The following is a 22,161-nucleotide window of genomic DNA, read 5'->3' on the forward strand; positions in this document are numbered from 1 at the left end:
TTGCTTAAGAATGCTTGGATCAACCAGGAGATCAAAGAAGAACAGAACCAATTCATGGAAACCAATGAGAATGAAGACACTTGGTCCAAAACCTATGGGATACAGCAAAGACGGTCCTAAGGGGGAAATACATAGCCATCCAAGTCTCCCTCAAAAAAGTTGAAAAATCCAGAAAACCAGCTGTCTCTACACCTTAAAGAACTGGAGAATCAACAACAAATCAAACCAACTCCACACATAAGAAAGGAAATAATCAAGATTAGAGCTGGGATCAATGAGGTAGACACCAGAGATACAGTAGAACGTATCAATGAAACTAGAAGCTGGTTTTTTGGAAGAATCAATAAGATTGATAAACCATTGTCCACACTAATCCAAAAGAAAAGAGAGAAAGCCCAAATTCATAAAATTATGAATGAAAAGGGATAGATCACAACTAACACCAATGAAGTAGAAACAATCATCAGAAGTTATCATCAACAGTTATATGCCAATAAGCTAAGCAACCTAGATGAAATGGATGCTTTCCTGGAAAACTATAAACTTCCAAAATTGAACCAGGAAGAAATAGACAACCTGAATAGACCAATATCTAGTAACGAGATTGAAGCAGTGATCAAAAACCTCCCAAAAAACAAAAGCCCAGGACCTGATGGATTCCCTGGGGAATTCTACCAAACTTTCAAAGAAGAAATAACACCTATTCTCCTGAAGCTGTTTCAAAAAATTGAAGCAGAAGGAAAATTTCCAGACTCTTTCTATGAAGCCAGCATTACCTTCATCCCCAAACCAGGCAAAGACCCTACCAAAAAGGTGAATTTCAGACCAATATGACTGATGAATATGGATGCTAAGATTCTCAACAAGATGCTAGCAAACAGGATCCAACAGCACATTAAGGATTATCCACCATGACCAAGTGGAATTCATTCCTGGGCTACAAGGATGGTTCAACATTTGCAAATCAATCAATGTGATAGAACAAATTAATAAGAGAAGAGAGAACCATATGGTCGTCTCAATTGATGCAGAAAAAGCATTTGACAAAATCCAGCATCCATTCCTGATTAAAACGCTTCAAAGTATAGGGATAGAGGGAACATTCCTGAACTTCATAAAATCTACCTATGAAAGACCCACAGCAAATATCATCCTCAATGGGAAAAAGCTTGCAGTCTTCCCGTTGAGATCAGGAACACGACAAGGATGCCCACTCTCAACACTCTTGTTCAACATAGTATTAGAAGTCCTAGCAACAGCAATCAGACAACAAAGAGAAATAAAAGGTATCTAAATTGGTAATGAAGAAGTCAAACTCTCTTCACAGATGACATGATTCTTTATATGGAAAGCCCAAAAGACTCCACCCCCAAACTACTAGAACTCATACAACAATTCAGCAACGTGGCAGGATACAAAGTCAATGTACAGAAATCAGTGGCTTTTTTATATACTAACAATGAAAATACAGAAAGGGAAATTAGAGAATCAATTCCATTTACTATAGCACCAAGAACCATAAGATTCCTGGGAATAAACCTAACCAAAGAGGTAAATGATCTGTATTCAAGGAACTACAGAACACTCATGAAAGATACTGAAGAAGACACAAAAAGATGGAAGACCATTCCATGCTCTTGGATCAGAAGAATAAACATTGTTAAAATGTCTATACTGCCTAGAGCAATCTATACTTTTAATGCCATTCTGATTAAAATTCCACCTGTATTTTTCAAAGAGCTGGAGCAAATAATCCAAAAATTTGTATGGAATCAGAAGAGACCCCGAATCGCTAAGGAAATATTGAAAAACAAAAATAAAACTGGGGGCATCACGTTACCTGATTTCAAGCTTTACTACAAAGCTGTGATCACCAAGAAAGCATGGTACTGGCATAAAAACAGATACATAGACCAGTGGAACAGAGTAGAGAGTCCAGATATGGACTCTCAACTGTATGGTCAAATAATCTTTGACAAAACAGGAAAAAATATACAGTGGAAAAAAGACAGTCTCTTCAATAAATGGTGCTGGGAAAATTGGACAGCTATATGTAGAAGAATGAAACTCGACCATTCTCTTACACCATACACAAAGATAAACTCAAAATGGATAAAAGACCTCAATGTGAGACAGGAATCCATCAGAATCCTAGAGGAGAATATAGGCAGTAACCTCTTCGATATCAGCCACAGCAACTTCCTTCAAGATATGTCTCCAAAGGCAAATAAAACAAAAGCAAAGATGAACTTTTGGGACTTCATCAAAATCAAAAGCTTCTGCACAGCAAAGGAAACAATCAAGAAAACAAAGAGCCAACCCACGGAATGGGAGAAGATATTTGCAAATGACAGTACAGACAAAAGGTTGATATCCAGGATCTATAAAGAACTTCTCAAACGTAACACACACAAAACAGATAATCATATCAAAAATGGGCAGAAGATATGAACAGACACTTCTCCAATGAAGACATACAAATGGCTAGCAGACACGTGAAAAAATGTCCATCATCACTAGCCATCAGGGAGATTCAAATTAAAACCACATTGAGATACCACCTTACACCAGTTAGAATGGCCAAAATTAGCAAGACAGGAAGCAACATGAGTTGGAGGGGATGTGGAGAAAGGGGAACCCTCTTACACTGTTGGTGGAAATGCAAGTTGGTGCAGCCACTTTGGAGAACAGTGTGGAGATTCCTCAAGAAATTGAAAATAGAGCTTCCCTATGACCCTGCAATTGCACTACTGGGTATTTACCCCAAAGATACAGATGTACTGAAAAGAAGGGCCATCTGTACCCCAATGTTTATAGCAGCAATGGCCACGGTCACCAAACTGTGGAAAGAACAAAGATGCCCTTCAACGGACGAATGGATAAGGAAGATTATTCATATATACTATGGAGTATTATGCCTCCATCAGAAAGGATGAATATCCAACTTTTGTAGCAACATGGACAGGACTGGAAGAGATTATGCTGAGTGAAATAAGTCAAGCAGAGAGAGTCAATTATCATATGGTTTCACTTATTTGTGGAGCATAATAAATAGCATGGAGGACAAGGGGAGTTAGAGAGGAGAAGGGAGTTGAGAGAAATTGGAAGGGGAGGTGAATCATGAGAGACTATGGACTCTGAAAAACAATCTGAGGTGTTTGAAGGGGTAGGGGGGTGGGAGGTTGGGGGAACCAAGTGGTGGGTATTGGAGAGGGCACAGATTGCATAGAGCACTAGGTGTGGTGCAAAAACAATGAATACTGTTACATTGAAAATAAATTTAAAAAATTAAAATTTAAAAAAAATTTTAAAAAAGATATGGTCCATATATACAATAGAATATTACACAGCCATCAGAAAGGATGAATACCCAACTCTTATATCAACATGGAGAGGACTGGAGGAGATTATGCTGAGTGAAATAAGTCAAGCAGAGAAAGTCAATTATCATATGGTTTCACTTACTTGTGGAGCATAAGGAATAACATAGAGGGCATTAGGAGAAGGAAAGGAAAAGTGAATTGGGGGAAATTAGAGGAGGAGATGAAGCATGAGAGACTGTGGACTCGGAGGAACAAACAAAGGGTTTTGGAGGGGAGGAGGTGCAGGGGTTGGGTGAGCCTGGTGGTGGGTATTAAGGAGGGCATATATTGAATGGAGCACTGGGTGTAGTGCATAAGCATAAACAGTGAAACTTGGAACACTGAAAAAAAATAAATTTAATTAAAAAAAAAGACATACAGATGGCTAACAGACACATGAAAAGATGCTCAACATCACTGATAGGGAAATACAAATCAAAACCAGAAAGAGATATTACCTCACACCTATCAGAATGGCTAAAATCAAAAACACAAAGAATAAGTGCTAGTGAGAATGTGGAGAAATGGGAACTCTCATGCAATGGTTTGCATGGGAATGCAAACCAATGCAGCCACTGTGGTAAACAGTACAGAGGTTCCTCAAAAAGTTAAAAATAGAACTACCATATGATCTAGAAATTCCACTACTGGGAATATACCCAAAGAATACAAAAACATTAATTTGAAAAGATATATGTACCCCTAAGTTTATTGTAGCATTACTTATAATAGTCAAGATATGGAAACAGTCCCAGTATCCATCAATAGATGAATGGATAATAATATCAATAGACGAATGGATACACACACACACACACACACATATATACACATATACGTGTGTGTGTGTGTATATACACATTATATACACACACATTAAATACACACATTAAATATACACACATACATACAATTACGCAGCTTAAAAAAGATATTACTCAGCTATAAAAAGAATAAAATCTTACCATTTATAATGGCATGGATGGAGCTAGGGAGTATAATGCTAAGTGAAATAAGTCAGAGAAAGACAAATACTATATGATTTCACTCATATGTGGAATTTAAAAAGCAAAAAAAATATGGGACGCCTGGGTGGCTCAGTGGGTTAAGCCCCTGCCTTCCGCTCAGGTCATGATCTCAGGATCCTGGGATCGAGCCCCGCATCAGGCTCTCTGCTCAGCAGGGAGTCTGCTTCCCCCCTCTCTCTTTGCCTGCCTCTCTGCCTACTTGTGGTCTGCATCTGTCAAATAAATAAAATCTTTTTAAAAAAGTAAATAAATAGACCACCACCAACAACAACCACCACCACCACAACAAAAAAGATTCTTAAATATAGAAAATTGCTGGTTGCCAGAAAGGAGATGGGTGGGAGAATGGGTGAAAGAGGTAAAGTGGTTAAGAATACACTTAACTTCATGAGCACTGATAATGTATAGAACTGGTGAATCATTATATTTTACATCTAAAACTATATACACTGTATGCTAACTATGCTGGAATTTAAAAATAAATAAATAAACCCAATTTAAACAAAAAACAGGCCAAATAGTATTTAACCAGAGTTGAGATTTTGCTAAGCAAGTATGATTAATGAAGCAGGGCCAGAGGAGTCCAAGATGTATAATTGAGTATAATGATTTGCCATGGTATTTTAATTAGATACAAAAGGAAGTGTAGCCTCAAGCAGAGGGATGGAATAGTGGCCAGATGGAATGCCATAATTCATTGACAGTACGTATGGGGTTGAGGAACTTTTGAGGTGTGGGTAGAGAAAGTGCACTAGAAAGAGAGGACATGATAGTAAAATGCATAACTTTAAGATTAAATTTTACAAAAGAAAGCAGGAAAAGCCCATAAAGATGTACAGCTCAAAAAAATTATTCAAAAATACTACAGTAGTCAGACATACACTCAAAGAAATTATATGAACTCTCTAACCCATAGCTTGAAGGACAATCAAAAGAAAGAGAAAAGAAAAAAATTTTTTGAAATATTTCAGAGACAGGGCACCTGTGTGGCTCAGTGGGTTAAAGCCTCTGCTTTCAGCTCAGGTCATGATCCCAGGGCCCTGGGATCAAGCCCCGCATCAGACTCTCTGCTCAGCAGGGAGCCTGCTTCTCTTCCTCTCTCTTTGCCTGCCTCTCTGCCTACTTGCGATCTCGGTCTATAAAATAAATAAATTAAATATTTAAAAAAATATATTTCAGAGGCAAGAGCCATTTGGAGAATAAACACCAAATATAATAAATGTTCAAGGATAGATGGGACAATATAGAAAGAAATCATATACAACAAAACCTAAATAAATTTATAGTATAAATGTTATTAAAAAGATAATAGGAGATATAGAAGATCCAACATATGTATAATATGTACTTTAAAAAGTGAATATATTTAATTCAAGGATGAAAGAAACAAGTATGAGTGTTCAAATAGAAAAAGTCATGTCACTTCTAAGGAGACAGAAACATTCGGTTAGCCAGAGATTTTTCTGCAGGAAAACTTAATGCCAGAAACCCTGGAGCAACATCGGCAAAGTTCTGAAGTAACTGTAGTTCCAGAATTTTATGCATAGTAGTATTCTTGAATTAAAGGAAAACAAACACTTTCTCAAACATGTAAGAAATTAGGGAGCACAGACATTAAGAGTCCTTCTTGACTAAAAAAAAAAAAAAAATTAATTTAAAAAATGATAAATTAAAACAATAATTGCTGGAAAATAATTTAACAAAATTATTCAACAATATAACGGATAAAAATTAAACTCAAGGACAGAAAAGCCATCATAAAAATATTTGCTTATCATTGACTCTGTTAATACACAATAAAGCTTAAACAACTATTAGTATTATAGTTTCGGAGCAGAATGTAAATTCTATAAGCCTGTAATATATTAAGAATCATACCAGTAATAAATATAAGATGCATAAGAGGAGTCGAAGTGAGGAGATGTATAAGCATGATTTAATCAAATTTCGACAGGAAGGACATGTTCAGTAGGAACAAAGTCATTTACATTTATCATGATGGAAGTGAGAAAAGTGAGAATTTGGATAAAAATGAAAAAAAAAAAAAAAAGACCCAGAAACATTTCCTGTAGCATTTTGTTGGAGTTGAACTGAGACATTAGGAGAAAGGTCTTAAAGACAGGGCAAAGTCAGAATGAGCTGGAAAAAGCACTGGGGAAAGTGGTCTCAGATGACCACACTCTCTTTTGAGTACAGTCTATTTATGAAACTACTTACTCATAATGCAAACCAATTTTGAAGCTATTTCTTGCCCTGGTAGAGATGAATGTATTTTACCCACAATTTGCTAAGTGTAATTTCTAAAATGCTCAAAGAAATACAAAAAATAATTTTGTACTGAATTAAAGGTGACCCTATTTTTTATTTCTTCCTGCTAATCACTTCCATTCATAATTCTGTCTAAAACCTTCTTTCCAAATCCTAATATACTCTGGGTTTGTACTTTTCCCCTGCTTATGCCATATGCAGAATTTATTCCAATAATATATTTCCCTTGTCCTTAAAACAGATTTTTAGAACAAACTCACAACTGAGAGAGAGATCATCTTTTCCAGAATATTGAGTTACCCTTTAAGCAGACTTTAAAATAATGAGTAAATAGTGTCCAGGTTTGGATAACTTTTAATTTGTAAGGAACTCTTTCATACCAAGGAGAATTCTGATACCTGTATGCACATGTATGTTCAGTTTCATTTTCCAAAAGCATTAAATGAAGATTTTTAAGAAATTGCCTTACCCAGTGAGTTTGACTGCATGTGTCTGGAACTTTCGATATTTGCTTGCTTCTTCATTTGTTCTGTTAACATGCCTATATATCCCTGTCTTATAATGGAAGAAATCCTCATGGACTTGCATTATGGCTAAAATAAAACCCAACAGAATGAAAGAGTTTTAAACAAATCTCTTTTAAAATCTCTAGAAATTCTCACAGAACAATCAATGGTTAAATTGCCAGGAGGAGAATCTAAGGAGGGACTTTGCAACTCAGCCTAATTTTCTTTCCTACTTGATTTAATTGCTGCAATTTTTTGTTGTTGTTCTCTTACAAAAACAACTTTTAGCTACTTAGGATATTACTTAAGTACATATTATACCTTTAAAACACCATCTATTCTTAATTGACAGTACCATTGTTACCAGGAATTCAGACCCTTGCAGAGAGGCCCCAGTGCACTTGGCTGGTGATTGCTATTTCTTCATTAACCTTGGACTTCACCAGGAGCCTCTTAAATTCCAATTAAGCTAGCAGTGAAAGGTGAACCTAGCAAACAGGGCTTAAATTGTCCTTAATCCTTGGAAATAAATGCAAACCTTTTCTTGGTGAGTTTGAATAAAAAGCAAACCTTTGGCCAAAGGATACTCTGGCAAAGCTTCATCCTCCCAGGTCTGGAGAGCTAAGCCACTGTTGTATTCTTAAGAAAGTAAAAGCTTAAATTTGATAAAGCTCTCCTTCATACCCTCACCTAGATTATGTCTTTTCTATATCGTGTGCTGTTTTGTTGAAGGGCTTAGACAACTCAGGGTAAAGACTAAATTTGCAGAAGACATGAATTAAAAATATTTTTAGTTGGGACTAGGTAAGTATACTGTGATAAATGCACAATGCTTGTCTATATTAGTTTGGCACGTTTTTTTTTTTTTAATTAAAAAAAAAAATTAAGGTCACAAGTATTTGACAGATCCTAAAATGAAACTTCTACTCCAAAGTTATGTATAACTTTTTAATGTTCCACCTTTTATCTCCTTTTTCAATGTTTCATGCTTTTTCTTATGCTGTTTGAATATTCTCAAAATAAGTTAGGTCTTCTTTATCTACTTTAAATACATCCCCCCAAAAATAAATAAATAAAATACATTCTCATAGGATTTTAAGAATTTATATAACTGTACTTTATGCCGATCTTGTTTCATTCTCCTTTCAACACCTAAACTTATTTTTAATTCTACAGATTTTAGATAAATGTACATCCTGTTATTTACCCAACATTCTATTGCCTTTTCCATTCTTTGGACTGAGTAAGGAGAAAATGCCGTATGTTAACCCAGACAATGCTGTGCTGACAATCACGTGGCATCTACAGCAAGACGAGTCAACCAGCACTTATATAAATGTGAAGATACTGCTAGAAGATACTGCTAGTGGGTTTTCTCTTTTGTGGAACCATTGACCCCTTCAGCTCCTCTCAACTCTCCTTAAGCACCAGGAATAAAATATATGCTTCATTGCTGAGAAACAGTACTGACAGAAGCAGCATGGGAGAGAGATCATTACAATTAACTTGAAAGTAGCTCCTTGTTTCAGTTTCTGACACCAAAACAGACCTGATGAGCCCGTAAGGACATAACTACATAAGTTACTGTAGTGCAATTTTGCTTTTGGAAAACTGTCGCAAGCATACGCACAGCACTGTCAGGAGGCCAAGGGCAGGATGGAGCTCACCTTGATGGCAACACTATCTTCTACTCCTGGCTCGGGCTGGCAGGAGGTACGTTCTTAACACAGGCGTTGAATAATTTAGATTTCAGCTCTACTATTTTAAAATGTTTATCTTTTGATTCTTACTGTGATTCTCACTTTTGATTATTTTTATATATTATGTGAAATTCATGAACATTTAAGTACTTGACTATGAAATAAACCCCTGGGGCTCTCAGTTTTAAAGAATTATGATCCAAATTTCTTCTGACTCATTAAAAGAGAGAGAAAAACTTGAAACAGTTATACAATAACTTGAAGATTCAGGGAACTGAAATAACTTGCTCAAAGTCGTTCTAAGTAGCAAATGTCAAAGGTGGAATTTTGAATTCAGCCTTGACTCCCAATGCCTGTGCTCCTTTAAATTTGTCACATGAACTTAATTTACTGAAGCATGCATGTAATTACATATGACTCCCCCAGTCTTATAACACCTAATAAAAATTACATTATTATAAGGAAAAAAAAATTCTCTTCATTTGTCCAGGTTTTGTTTAAGGTCCCAGGATTTTTAGAATTAATTTCAGGACACGTTTAGTGTAAGCTCTAGTTTCTCAATAAATGTTAAGTGGTGATAATGATCAATAAATATCATTCCAACACAACTTTAAAATCTGTGATTCCTGCTAGATGCTGAACCAGTACTAATTAGGTCAGCATTCAGAAAAGCTAAAGCAGATGTTGACAAATAATTCCTTAGGTGTATATCAAATGTTTTAAATTTAATTTTGGTTCATTTAAATTTATATGATTCATTCCACTGATAATATATTTGGGGGCTTTCACATGTTCACAACCTGAACTTCTATTTTAGGCCTCACTTGCTTTGTTCTTCCATGCTCTTCCAGGCAATGTTTAGTACAGGGAATATATTCTATAAACCTATCTTCTTCATCCATTGCAGTGGTGCAAAATAAAATTCGGTAGGTGAACAGAGGAATTACATCTCACAAATGATATCTTAAAAATCAAAGTTAATGTAAATTCAGTATATTATTTTCTTATTTACTGTTAACTTACTAGCCATAACACATCTACAAAATTGATCAAAATACAAGGCATTTTATAAAACACAAAAATCACACTGAATTATTTATTTTGAGTTTATGGAAAAAGGAAAATATTTAGATTTTTTTTCTACTGCTAAAGCTTGATTTTTTTTCAATCCATTACCTAATCCCTTTAGAGTGAAGGTGAGGAAATTTCTAATACTATGTATGATTCTTAAATATGACTGAATAATTAAATGAGCTCTACCACTTAGCATTTCATGTTTGATTGTCTATTTGGCCCATGATCACTTTTGGAAAGACTCAGCAGACTTTCATCAAATGTGTTATTACTATTTAGGAACTCAATGAATGTGCCTATCTTCTTAAAATAAAATGGCAGATAATGAAGTTATTAGGTAGCGAATATCCTATAATTGCCCTGATCTTAAAACTGTTGAACCTTTATGAACACCCAAAGTAAAAATTTTCTGTCTTTTATTAAGCTCCTTTTGCATGAATTACAAGGTAATATTGTTATTAAAGAAATAAGATACAACCATATTTCATCCAAACTTACCTTGAACTGGTCCATTTTGCATGATTTCTTTCATTATCTCAGTTTCCTAGAAGGGAAAGTATCAATAAACATTATTATCAGAGCATACTATACCTATTGTTTGGTGTATAATGTTAGGTGCTTCATAATCAGTTTAAGAATTATACAATCCAATGTGATTTGACCACTTATAATTTACTCTTAATAATACCTTGAAATACTTAGTGTGAAACAGCACATTCATTAAGTTGCTAAAGACAAGATAGACCCATTTGTTTCATTGACTTTTTCCACTGGTGATAATTTTGGAATGAAGAAGAAATAAAGTAATAGATAAAAAATAATTAATAAACAGATAAAAAATAGATAAAAAATAATTAATAAACAGATAAAAAATAATTAATTAAAACCATGTTTTATCAGTGGAGATTTGTGTCATCTCCATTCTTTTGATCATGAGAACCCCAGATGATTGTTTAGTGAGGTCCTCAGTGTGGCTATAGTGTATAAATATTTCTATGTTGTCACCCACTGTGTGATGCAGTCCTTAGTAAAAAGGCAGGTCATTCATTTATTCATTCATTCACATATGTGCATTGATCACAGAGTATATACAAAAGACTAGGACAGAAACAAATACTGACCCTGCACCTGTCTCAAGGAGTTTACATTTTGGTGGAGTAGACAGACAGTAACTAATTGCATTATGATATATTAAGTTCTATTACAGAGATAAGCTCCAAGTTCCCAGGGATGCAAATGAAAAGGAAAAGTAATCCTGTGTAGGAGTCAAGGAAAGGCCATAGAGGAGATGAAGTTTTAACCTGGGCCTTGACCCATGTGTGGGATTCTACCGATGGAAATAGGTGGGATAACCAACATGGGTCAGTGGAATCATCACCTGCCTAAGCAGACAAGCATGAGAGAGCACGATGTGTCTAGGGAGCAGACAGTAGTCCTGTTTATCAGGAGCCTCACGAGCAGGTGGAAGGGCATATGCAGAAAGGACAAAAGTCTGTAAAGGCAGTAGGTAAGAACCAAATCATAGAAGACCTATATGCCATAGTCTGTAGGTAACTAAACCATATTCTGTAGGTAACTGAAAGCCACTGAAATTCCAGATATTCTGAAAGTGAGGTCTGGGTAACACCGATATGATGAAGTAAAATTTATCCAGGATTTCAACATGAAAAACTAGAATCTAAGGGAGTCATTTTCCCATAATGGCTATGTCTACTTCAATTATTTTGTGGAGTAAGGCAAAGGATTAGCACAATGAACTATTACTGCCATAAAGTCAGTAAAAAAAGGTATGATTTAGCTTTTTTTTTTTTAAGATTGTTTATTTATTTGACAGACAGAGATCACAAGGCAGAGAGGCAGGCAGAGAGAGAGGAGGAAATAGGCTCCCCGCTGAGCAGGGAGCCCCATGTGGGGCTTGATCCCAGTACTCTAGATCATGACCTGAGCTGAAGGCAGAGCCTTTAACCCACTGAGCCACCCAGGCACCCCGATTTAGCTTTTATTTGTCAAGTATGTAAATATATGTCACATAATTATTCATGCTGTTAATAATACAAAGATCAGAAATCTGAAAACCTTTAACAGACACTTTAGGAATATAAAAATTATTTCTGAAAACTAACATTACTTTAGAATATAATAGTTTTTAAAGAGTTTTAATAACAGCAGAGCTATATCTTTTTGAGAAAGTTAATCATTATTAATTCTTGCCATTTAGACTTACATTGGAGGACACTCTGTATGGAGGAGAACATTGGTAGATTCTGTTCGATTTCTCGATGTTGTTGGGACATGGCTTTGTGGCATGCCGTTTTCCACGCCCATCAGACCTACTTGCCATGGCGCAGCCATCATTGGTAGCATTTTGGTCCTTGAAAAGTGGATAGCATGCATGGGATACCAGTCTATGAGGAATTAGCAAAGAAGTAATACTTAGGAAAATGCTGTAATATACCATCTATATGCAATTTTACTGAATTAAACATTTATAAATTTTCCTAACTGCTCACATGTGTAACATTCAAAATGTGAATTAATTCCAACATACCAGTTCAATATATTGTACTCTTCCCTGCCCCCTCATTTTTATTGTAATTTTAAAAGTCTTGTTTCAATCCATTTTAATAAATAATTTATCTACGGTACAGAGCTTCCTAAAGATGAGAAGTGACTGCCAATAAATCTGTGGTAATATTAATAGGGGCAGGACTTCATCCTGTATCTATAATTATAATGTAGAAAAACCAAGTTTAATGTGAAAAAGACAATGATTTTATTATGTTGAGATGGGGTATTTTGATCAATGATGTAAGTATTATAATTAGGGATGTTTTGTTCTTTGTTTTATTTTTAAATTATTATTGAGTTATAAATAACTCCTCATGGGATTTCAATTGTTCAATATGTTTCTGTGGTTCAGCATATTTTGGGAGAAATACTATACACTAAGATATTGTTAAAAGTTAATAGAGTAGAAAGTTATCAGACACATACATTGTACAAAAGAATAAACAAAATGATTTTGAAACCAAACATAGAAAAGTACAAATTATTTGGAACCAAAACTAATGTTATTTATTGAATATAGAAGAAGATCATAAGGAAAATAAGCCATAAAATTGATTTTATATGAGGGTTGTTGGGGGTTAGGGGAGTAGGGATAAGGTGGCTGGGTTATGGACATCGGGGAGGATATGTGCTATGGTGAGTGCTGTGAAATGTGTAAGCCTGATGACTCACAGGCCTGTACTCCTGGGGCAAATAATACATTATATGTTAATAAAAATTAAAAAATTTTTTGAGGAATTTAAAAAATAAATAAATATCCCAAGTTCAAAAAAATTTGATCATATATATATATATATATATATATATATATATATATATATTCAATTTGAATTGGCCATAGAAATATCCAATAGGATTGCTTCAGAAAAATTTAGTAGTGTTCAAGAGAGTAAGAGAATCTGAACAAGGAGCATGATGAAAGCAAAGTCATTAAAGACTATGAATACTTCCAAAAATTCTTGCATTAAACTTTGGGATAATCAGTGCTGTAGCTTGAATTGTGTCACCCAAAATTCATGTATTGAATCCCCCAACACCTAATGTAATTGTGTTTGGAGGGGCCTTTGAGATAATTAGTTTTAAATGAAGTGATGGGCGAACTGACATTCGTGCCCTTTACAAGAAGGGAAAGAGACACTAGCACTCTCTTTCCACCACGTGAGGACACAACAAAAAGGCAAATGAGAAGAGGTTTCTCTTCAGGACTAATTCAGCTAATATCTTGATCTTGGACTTCTCAGCCGTTAGAACTATGGGAAATTAAGGCCTATTGTTTATGCTCCCCAGTCTATGGCATTTTGTTATGGTAACCTGAGAAGACCAACACAGTAAGATTTAGTTGGGTCTCAATGTTAATTTCTATTTCTGAGCTTCTTCTATAGCTTCTATTAATTTTTGTCATATTTCAAAACAGAAGCCGTCCAAGCACTTCTATACCAGGAAGGTATCAGCCCAAGTTGTTCATTCTAATCACCACATTATTAAGCAAAATGTATGAAATGTTTTTAAAGAAATTTATTGCTACCCATCAATAGCTGACATCCATGCTTTCATTGCAACTGACTCTTCTGTAGCAAATTTAGAGTACTCAGTGGATGATAAAAGGACAGGTGAGCAGTACATATGTATACTACTAGATATCAGCTGCAGTTTCCTTACCCAAATTACTTAGCTTTTACGTAGATTATCTCTTACAATAGATATGAGGATGCAATAGGTATCAGACTACATGCGAGTAAGGAAATACAGCCTGCCTTTTCCCACTGAATGGGACAGTGACACTTAGTGATGTTGATAAGTTGAGGCAACTATATATTCTTTATTTTATTCCTCTTATTCTTCATTTAATTTTTACCTAGCATTATCCATCTACCTGCGTAACGCAAAGACTCATTCAGGGTATCAACAATTCCAACGACTCTATTCCCACTGCGACTCAGTAGAGCCATTTAGCACAGAGCAACAAGAAGACAATGCTTACTTGAGCCTTTCCATTAATTTAGTCTGGAATGTATACATTCTTCAAATAATCACTATCACTATCAATCACTATCACTATTATTCAAATAATCACTTCCAATAGCTTGTAATCTTGGTAGATAACCAAATATATTTATATATTTAAAGGTAATGCACATATTTAAATAGGTGTAGCATATATATACATATTTTTTTAGTAAAAATCTTACAATTTATTTTTTTCCTTATTCTAACCCCAAACGAACTCATAAGAATCCTAGAAACATATGTCAGGTAGCTATTTACCCACGTTTTCTCAGGAACCACCAAGCCCTATCAATGCTTCCACTATTGCATCCATGTCGGTTCTTGGCACAGCAGGAGATCAGATTCTGAGGAGATAGGTTGGCTGTGTAGCGACCTTTGGACTGAATTGCTATTCGGTCAGCTGCCACACCTGTTTCAAACAGAATACTGGTTAATATTCAAATAGCACGTGGCATTTTTAATAATTTACATAAGTTCTTTTGAATCCTAGTCTTCAGAATTTTATGTAATTTAAAATTAAAACCATTGTCAGTAGTATATCTCTGTATTCCAGCAAAGTCAACTGGATCACAATTTCAGTCATAATTTTTATCCAGTTTTGGTTTGTTCAATTGTCTTATTGACTTCAAAAACTTTTCTAGTCCCTTGTTCCTTTCATGTTTTATACACATATGAATTTTTCATTAAGAAATCTGTCAAGTTGGGATGCCTGGGTGGCTCAGTTGGTTGGACGACTGCCTTCGGCTCACGTCATGATCCCAGAATCGCAGGATCGAATCCCACATCGGGCTCCCAGCTCCATGGGGAGTCTGCTTCTCCCTCTGACCTTCTCCTCACTCATGCTCTCTCTCACTGTCTCTCTCTCTCAAATAAATAAATAAAATCTTTAAAAAAAAAAAAGAAAAGAAAGAAATCTGTCAAGTGAAACTCCTTGAGGGCAAGAATCATGCCTCATTTACATTTGTAACTCCTGTACCTTACATATAATCATGGATAAACATATAAATTTTGAAATGAGTGCAACTAAGTGGAAGAAATCAGAAAAATTTATAGAAATACTAACTGGAAATTCATCCAAGTTAATCTGATAATCTGTATTGGAATAAACTGAATGCTTGGTTTTTAACCAGTATCTGGATTGGTTACTCTTAACACCTATCATAAATTAATCTATACTAATATGAATCTTATAAAAAATCTAAAAACTAACAGCACACATTTATAATACTTTTGGAAATCATGATCCTATATTACATAGACATGGAATCCACCTTGTTTATACTTGATATAACTTGATAACAATATAAAATACCCATGGCTGTCATTAATTAGTTCATTCCTTTTCCCAATACATTCTTATTGACTGTCTATGAGGTGACAGGCACTGTACTAAGCACTAGAAATTATAATGATGAACAAGAATCACAATGCTATACTCACAGAAAAATAAACTAGCAAAATTAACCCACCAGTAGCAGAAAACTACTTACATTATCTTTTTGATTATGCTACCATGATAAACTAATACGAATGATGAGATCTTGGGAAAATTTTGGTACAAATTTTTGTGGTTGTTGGGTAACTGGTATAGTTTGTTCTTGATATTTAAACATAGTTACTTTTAATTAAAGGCAAAAAAGTAAACTTTCTTTATCCATCCAATTTTCTCAGAAGAAGTTGTAGTTTTGCCCATCAAAATTGTCTGTATACTGGAACTTCTCAAGGAGCTAATTTAGAATTATTCTAAAATAATTCATTTTTAAATAATTCATTTACATATATATTTCTGTATTTACAGGGTTTTTATGTAACTATAGCATATGTACAATTCTGTAGTCCAATTTTGGAACATTTTAAATGTTCAATATCTGTTCAGTCTATAACCTCCTACTTCCTTCTCAATTCCCACCTCTTACTATGCTGGGATATATTTCATAAGAGCAGATGACATTCTACTATCACCTCTGCTATTTTCAAGAAAATAACTCCTTGGGCGCCTGGGTGGCTCAGTGGGTTAAAGTCTCTGCCTTCAGCTCAGGTCATGATCCCAGGGTCCTGGGATCAAGCCCCGCATAGAGCTATCTGTTAGGCAGGGAGCCTGCTTCCTCCTCTTTCTCGCCACCTGCCTCTCTGCCTACTTGTGATCTCTGTCTGTCAAATAAATAAATAAAATCTTTTTTAAAAAATCTAAAAAAAAAAAAGAAAGAAAGAAAAAGAAAATAACTCCTTTCGTAAAAGAAAAGAGAAAATTTCTGATTCTTTGACTTTCAGATCAAGGGTTCAGAATCCAATGTAAATTTTAAGATGTTAGTGTAACTATTCCCTAGTTCAAAAACTACTTGGGACAACAGCAGTCAAGGAATCAGTAACCTGGCTTCCAGGATCATTTCTGAGATAGGGTTAGTCGTTTTATTTACTTGTACCTTTTTTAGAAAACCAAAGGCTTGAAAAATGTGAATTCTAAGATCCCTCCCAACCCCATGAATCTGTAGATTTCAACTCAAGGATAAATATTTTAAATTCCAATGGGACACAATATGTTGCTCTTTGACAAACATTTCTGAATCTCAGTGAATGTTTAATCCAAATTCACTTGAAATACTTACGAATGACTCAGCTCAGTGACTTGATTTCCACCCTCCTTTTGAAAACTATTTTTGGCCTTTAACTCTGAGACACACTGTCATGTCCCCTGCTTATTTATTATATCTCTACCTTTGCCTGTGACACGCATCACGCCTCCCATTTCAAACTCTTTCACCTCTTCAGTCTCTGACATTGTCCTTAAATTGTATTTGGCTGTCTAATTTTTCTCTTATATATGTATATTTTAAAATGTCTTCTTCATCTCATCTAATAGCTTTTAGCTTTTTTGAAAAACATTTTTTTTCTTGTTTTAACTATTATTTTCTGACACCGTTACATGGATTCTTAAAAGAACCTAGTTTATTCTTTTCTTTACCTAACACACTCAGAAAAAAACCAGCATGAGTTTGATTTGTCATACTGAATACACGATATAAAAACCATGTCATCTGAAATCACAGAAGTGTTGAAAACCCTCTTTCTGGTGTTTTGGTGAATGAGGTAGGAGACAAATCCATACATAAACCTGGGCAAAGGCCATTCGTGGGACTATGTCTTGGGGACACCAAAATACACCATCCAAATCAGACTAGCATGTTACTCTCACTATTTAACCAGCAACATCTTTCCTAAGATATCTTCAGAAATACTGGTCTAGCTTCCATTTAAAGCAAAATTCTTATATATCCCCTAAGAGGTGTAATACATTAACCACATGAACACAAAATGACAAATGATTTATCTGATTAAGTATCTCCCTACCCATGTGAAGCAAGGCTCAAACAGGACCACCATGTGGATCCTTAATAAGTGATCAAATATCAGAAATCCAGAAAGCATTTGTTTTAGAGGAGTAGGAAGTAGAGTAGACTTAGTAGATAAAGTCATTCCAGGGTAAGCTTGGCCAAAGTCATCATTTCTAAAACAAACTAGCTTATTTTATGAAGCAATGATATTTAGACAAGTATAATCAGCACTTTTCTGTGTAAAATAGTATTACCCTTCAGAGCTTGGCATCTCTGTAAACCTATGTACCTATTTTACAATGTTTTCTGTGCTCAGAATTTAGAATTCTGAGCACTCTTGAAATTTTACCTTCAAAGCCTAGAACATAGTTTAATGAAGACCTTTGATAGTAACCAATCAACATCATGTTAGACTTAAGTTATTTGCTGCATGCAATATAATTAACATTCCTTTGAGGATACCTTAGAGACCAAAACTTAAGATTAACTTGAGTATTGATTTATTTGACTTGTGAACTTTTATGAAAGTAACTATAAAAGTAGTATTCCTTACCCTTTTGAAGTAACAGCAATACTAATTTAGAAGCTACTCAACCATTTTAGAGTCAAAAGCTACAAATTTGCTTTCATCTAAATGATAAAAACCCATTTAATCCATTATTATCTTGTTCTGAAGTATTTCTTTACATCAAAGTAGTTTAATAAGACTTTTTTTTGCAAATTTGTAAAGGAAAAAGAATATATGAATTATATAGGTATGTATAATTTCATATTAGTATTACAGATAATATTATGAATGAAAACATACCTTATACTCTTATCATCTGGCTTTAACTCAAAGGACAAAAAAATTTTGGTAACTTTTCTTTGTTGCTCTTTTGATTTATTCTCCATTTAAAATTATACCCTAAAAATCAAGACGAATTTTCAGAGTGAAAATGGAATTTTTATATAATGTTAAGGCTGCTTTCTCTGGTCTGAATATGATTTTATTTTAATTGGCCAAATGTTAATATTGAAATATTCTAAATTTCAAAATCTTTTTTAATTACTATCCCAGAATCTTGACTTAAAGGGAGAATTACAAGGAAGTAACTAAAATGACTTTATTACTTGCAGTAGAAAATGCCCATGATGCAGCACAATTTTTTTGATCCAATGGGCCATGGGTCCATCCAGGCCATTTATAAGAAGCAATAAAAAACTCTGGAAGATCAGTTGTTGCAGGTAAAGAAGCCTAAAGAAGAGAAGCAGACATGTCAGATTTCTTCAAATGTATCCCAATAACTATTATAAGAATGTGTCAAGGCTTTTTATAATGTTTATCATTATTTTTTATACATTCATGTTTTCTGATGACATCTTGAAAGGTATTAATAGTGTAGGATTTCTATTTCATATACATTTAAAAATAATTCAATGCAGGGAATCCTAACATAGAACAAAATCTTAAGAACAAGATGTAGAATTTTGGAGAGATTAGCATACAACACAATAATTTTAGTCAATGTTTCTATCATCTTGAATCAGAGTTTGGATCATCATCCATATGAAAAACAATATGGTTATTAAAATTGGTCTCAGAAATAACATTTACTTCTCAGAAATAACATTTACTTTTATGTCCCTTCTTACATTAGAGAGTGTGACTCTGTATGAAATTAATTTTGAAACAATGCATCTGTAGCAACTATGCATTACTACCCTTGGAAATCCAGGAAGAACCAAACTTACCCTGGCCATTACGAAAAAAACTAGGATGAATTGGTTGATATTCTAAATATCATTGAAGATCAAAAGGGGCTTTTGTGGAATGCCAAATGTACAATACCATTATGTCTTCAGAGAACCATGTTCAAGTCCTGATAGAATCTGTTTCACCTACTGTCTTTCCAAGAAGGTAAATTAAATGTTATGGGCCTTGCTTCGTTCAAGTCACTCAAAGAAGATCTCAAACACCATACCCTGTTTTTTTCCCCAAATTTTTCTAAAAAGTGATAACTTTCACTTCCATAAATAATGACTCAAACAAAATAAAAATTGTTTACTAATTTTTATCAATTATACACACATTCACATACATCAGTTTTGAGAGTGCTTTAAGATTTTCTTTTTTTCTCAACATTTTATCTTCTTGATAGCTCTATGTTATATAATCATGGCAAATATCATTTACTCTACTTTATGAATGAGGAAACAAACTTCTAAAAGTTAAATGAAATCAAGGTTAAATAAGAAATACCCATGAAACCAGACCCAGGTTTTAGAATTCTTAACACTAAGCTCCATTTATCATTTCCTTCTTTATTAGAAATACACTGATATTTTGCAACAGAAGTCAAATGTCCATAAAAGCTAAAAGTTTACCTGCTTAAAAGTTTAATGATTATGCATTCCATTAAACAAGTTGGGCTACTGATCCAGTATCTTGCAAACAAAATTACTTCTGACAAGTATATAATTGCTTCAGAGACTAAAGGAAGATTTGGAATTTATACATCGGCTTGAAAAGATATGCCTCCAAAATATTTATAAATTTGAATTTTAATGAGAGAGTTTAGTTTTGATTTAAAGAGATTATTATCACCCAGTAATAAAGTTATTAAATCCTGAGTTCCACTACTGAAAACACTGTTATTTAGATGATGGAAGAAAAGTATAGAAAATGTCAAGTAGATCACAGTAGAGTGCCTACATGACACCTTTAGGAACAGTATTGTGGAAATCCATGATATGCGGAAATGCAGGTGATGTTAGATCTGTAAGTCATGAGACTGACTACACTGCTGAAACCTACAGTTGGAGCAGAATAAATTGACTGCTCGGAAGAGTTAGCTCCAGAGAGATAGATTCATTCTCCAAAGGAGAATGAATTCTGCCAAAGGAGTCTTTTCCAACTGCAGTGGAAATACACCTATCTTGTTAATTACTAATACCTCCCAGTTTCATTATCATTGCCATATCAGTGTGCTTCTAAATATTTATAGTACTAAGTGGTCTCAAGTTTCCAGGAAAACAGGTGAAGTGTTGGTGGTTATGCTATCACTTTATAATTTAATAAAATAGCTAGGATATTTTCCTTTTACTCTATTGAAGCAATAAAAATACAACTATTACTTCAAACACATTTAAGCCTGGTTGAGTTATTTAGAATTTGACTTCCATATGCCAAACCTACCAGAATGTTTTGCACATAGGAGGTATTCCATAAATATCTCATAATGATGAAGAAATATAGACTTAACTGGTTGATTGCCTCTCTTAAAAAAATATTTCCTCCTTAGGTGCATTAAATTAAATTATAAATACCAGTCTGTTTTTGTTGTTTTTATGATTTTTTGCTTAAAAAATACTAATGGTTAATCCTTCTTAATAACATAAGGAAATAGAAATAATAGAGAAATAACAAGCAAAACATTTATCAACCCACTAAGCCAGGTCCAATTCAAAAGGTTCATGTATTGGATCTTTCTGAATTTTTATCACTTATTTAATACCTCTTTTCCTAAAAATAAGCCTATAGGATTTGAAGATCAACAGGAATATACTATCTTGTAATTTTATTTGCCTTATGATATCAGATAATCTGACATAGTAAATAAAGATCAAATTTTATATCCCATTATTCCATAATTATTGCATGCCCCTGTAAAGTAAGAGTGTTTTTAATGGCTTATAAATAAAGGCAAGAATCATGGAATAATAGCTTTTAGGAACTGGTAACACAATTTTGGCTTCAACACATACTTTTGAATATATGCCAAAGGATAGATTAATAAAGCAAAAGAATCAAGAGTATCAACTGAGAGTGACAGAAATTTCAAAATGACAATGGCTTAAATAAGATACAAATTTATTTATTTTTTTAAGATTTTATTTATTCATTTGACAGAGATCACAGGTAGGCAGAGAGGCAGGCAGAGAGAGAGAGAGGAGGAAGGCTCCCTGCTGAGCAGAGTGCCCAATGTAGGGCTCGATCCCAGGACACCGAGATCATGACCTGAGCCAAGGGCAGAGGCTTAACCCTCTGAGCCACCCAGGCGCCCCAGATACAAATTTATTTTTAAAAGGATTTACACTGTGGCATATGGTCATTTTTAATTATTGCAACTGTAATGTCTAAAAATTTCAGTCATAATCTAGCCATCTAGCCGTACTTCCAAATTAACATTAGTCAAATTTGAGGTTAAATATGAACAGTCTCCTGGTTTCAGTACTTCTATTTAAAATTAGAGATTAAAGATATTGCAAATATAAAAATTAAAGACAATGGTGAACACTGAAGAATTTTTTAATGTACTTTCTGCATTTAGTTG

The 22,161-nt window shown here is 34.2% G+C and overlaps 1 protein-coding gene across 2 annotated transcripts in view; it reads right to left on the reverse strand.

The window, feature by feature from the left end:
- TINAG (tubulointerstitial nephritis antigen) overlaps positions 1-22,161 on the reverse strand; it is a 94,159-nt gene that overhangs the window by 43,906 nt on the left and 28,092 nt on the right. For both annotated transcript variants that reach the window (XM_059400229.1, XM_059400228.1), the window contains 5 exons: positions 18,959-19,082; positions 14,772-14,922; positions 12,163-12,343; positions 10,437-10,482; positions 7,128-7,251 (listed from right to left, as the gene is read on the reverse strand). In XM_059400229.1, the coding sequence (XP_059256212.1) occupies positions 7,128-7,251; positions 10,437-10,482; positions 12,163-12,343; positions 14,772-14,922; positions 18,959-19,082 (626 nt within the window). The remainder of the gene's footprint in view (positions 1-7,127; positions 7,252-10,436; positions 10,483-12,162; positions 12,344-14,771; positions 14,923-18,958; positions 19,083-22,161) is intronic.

Source organism: Mustela nigripes, chromosome 5, assembly GCF_022355385.1.
Source record: "Mustela nigripes isolate SB6536 chromosome 5, MUSNIG.SB6536, whole genome shotgun sequence".
Taxonomy (NCBI): domain Eukaryota; kingdom Metazoa; phylum Chordata; class Mammalia; order Carnivora; family Mustelidae; genus Mustela; species Mustela nigripes.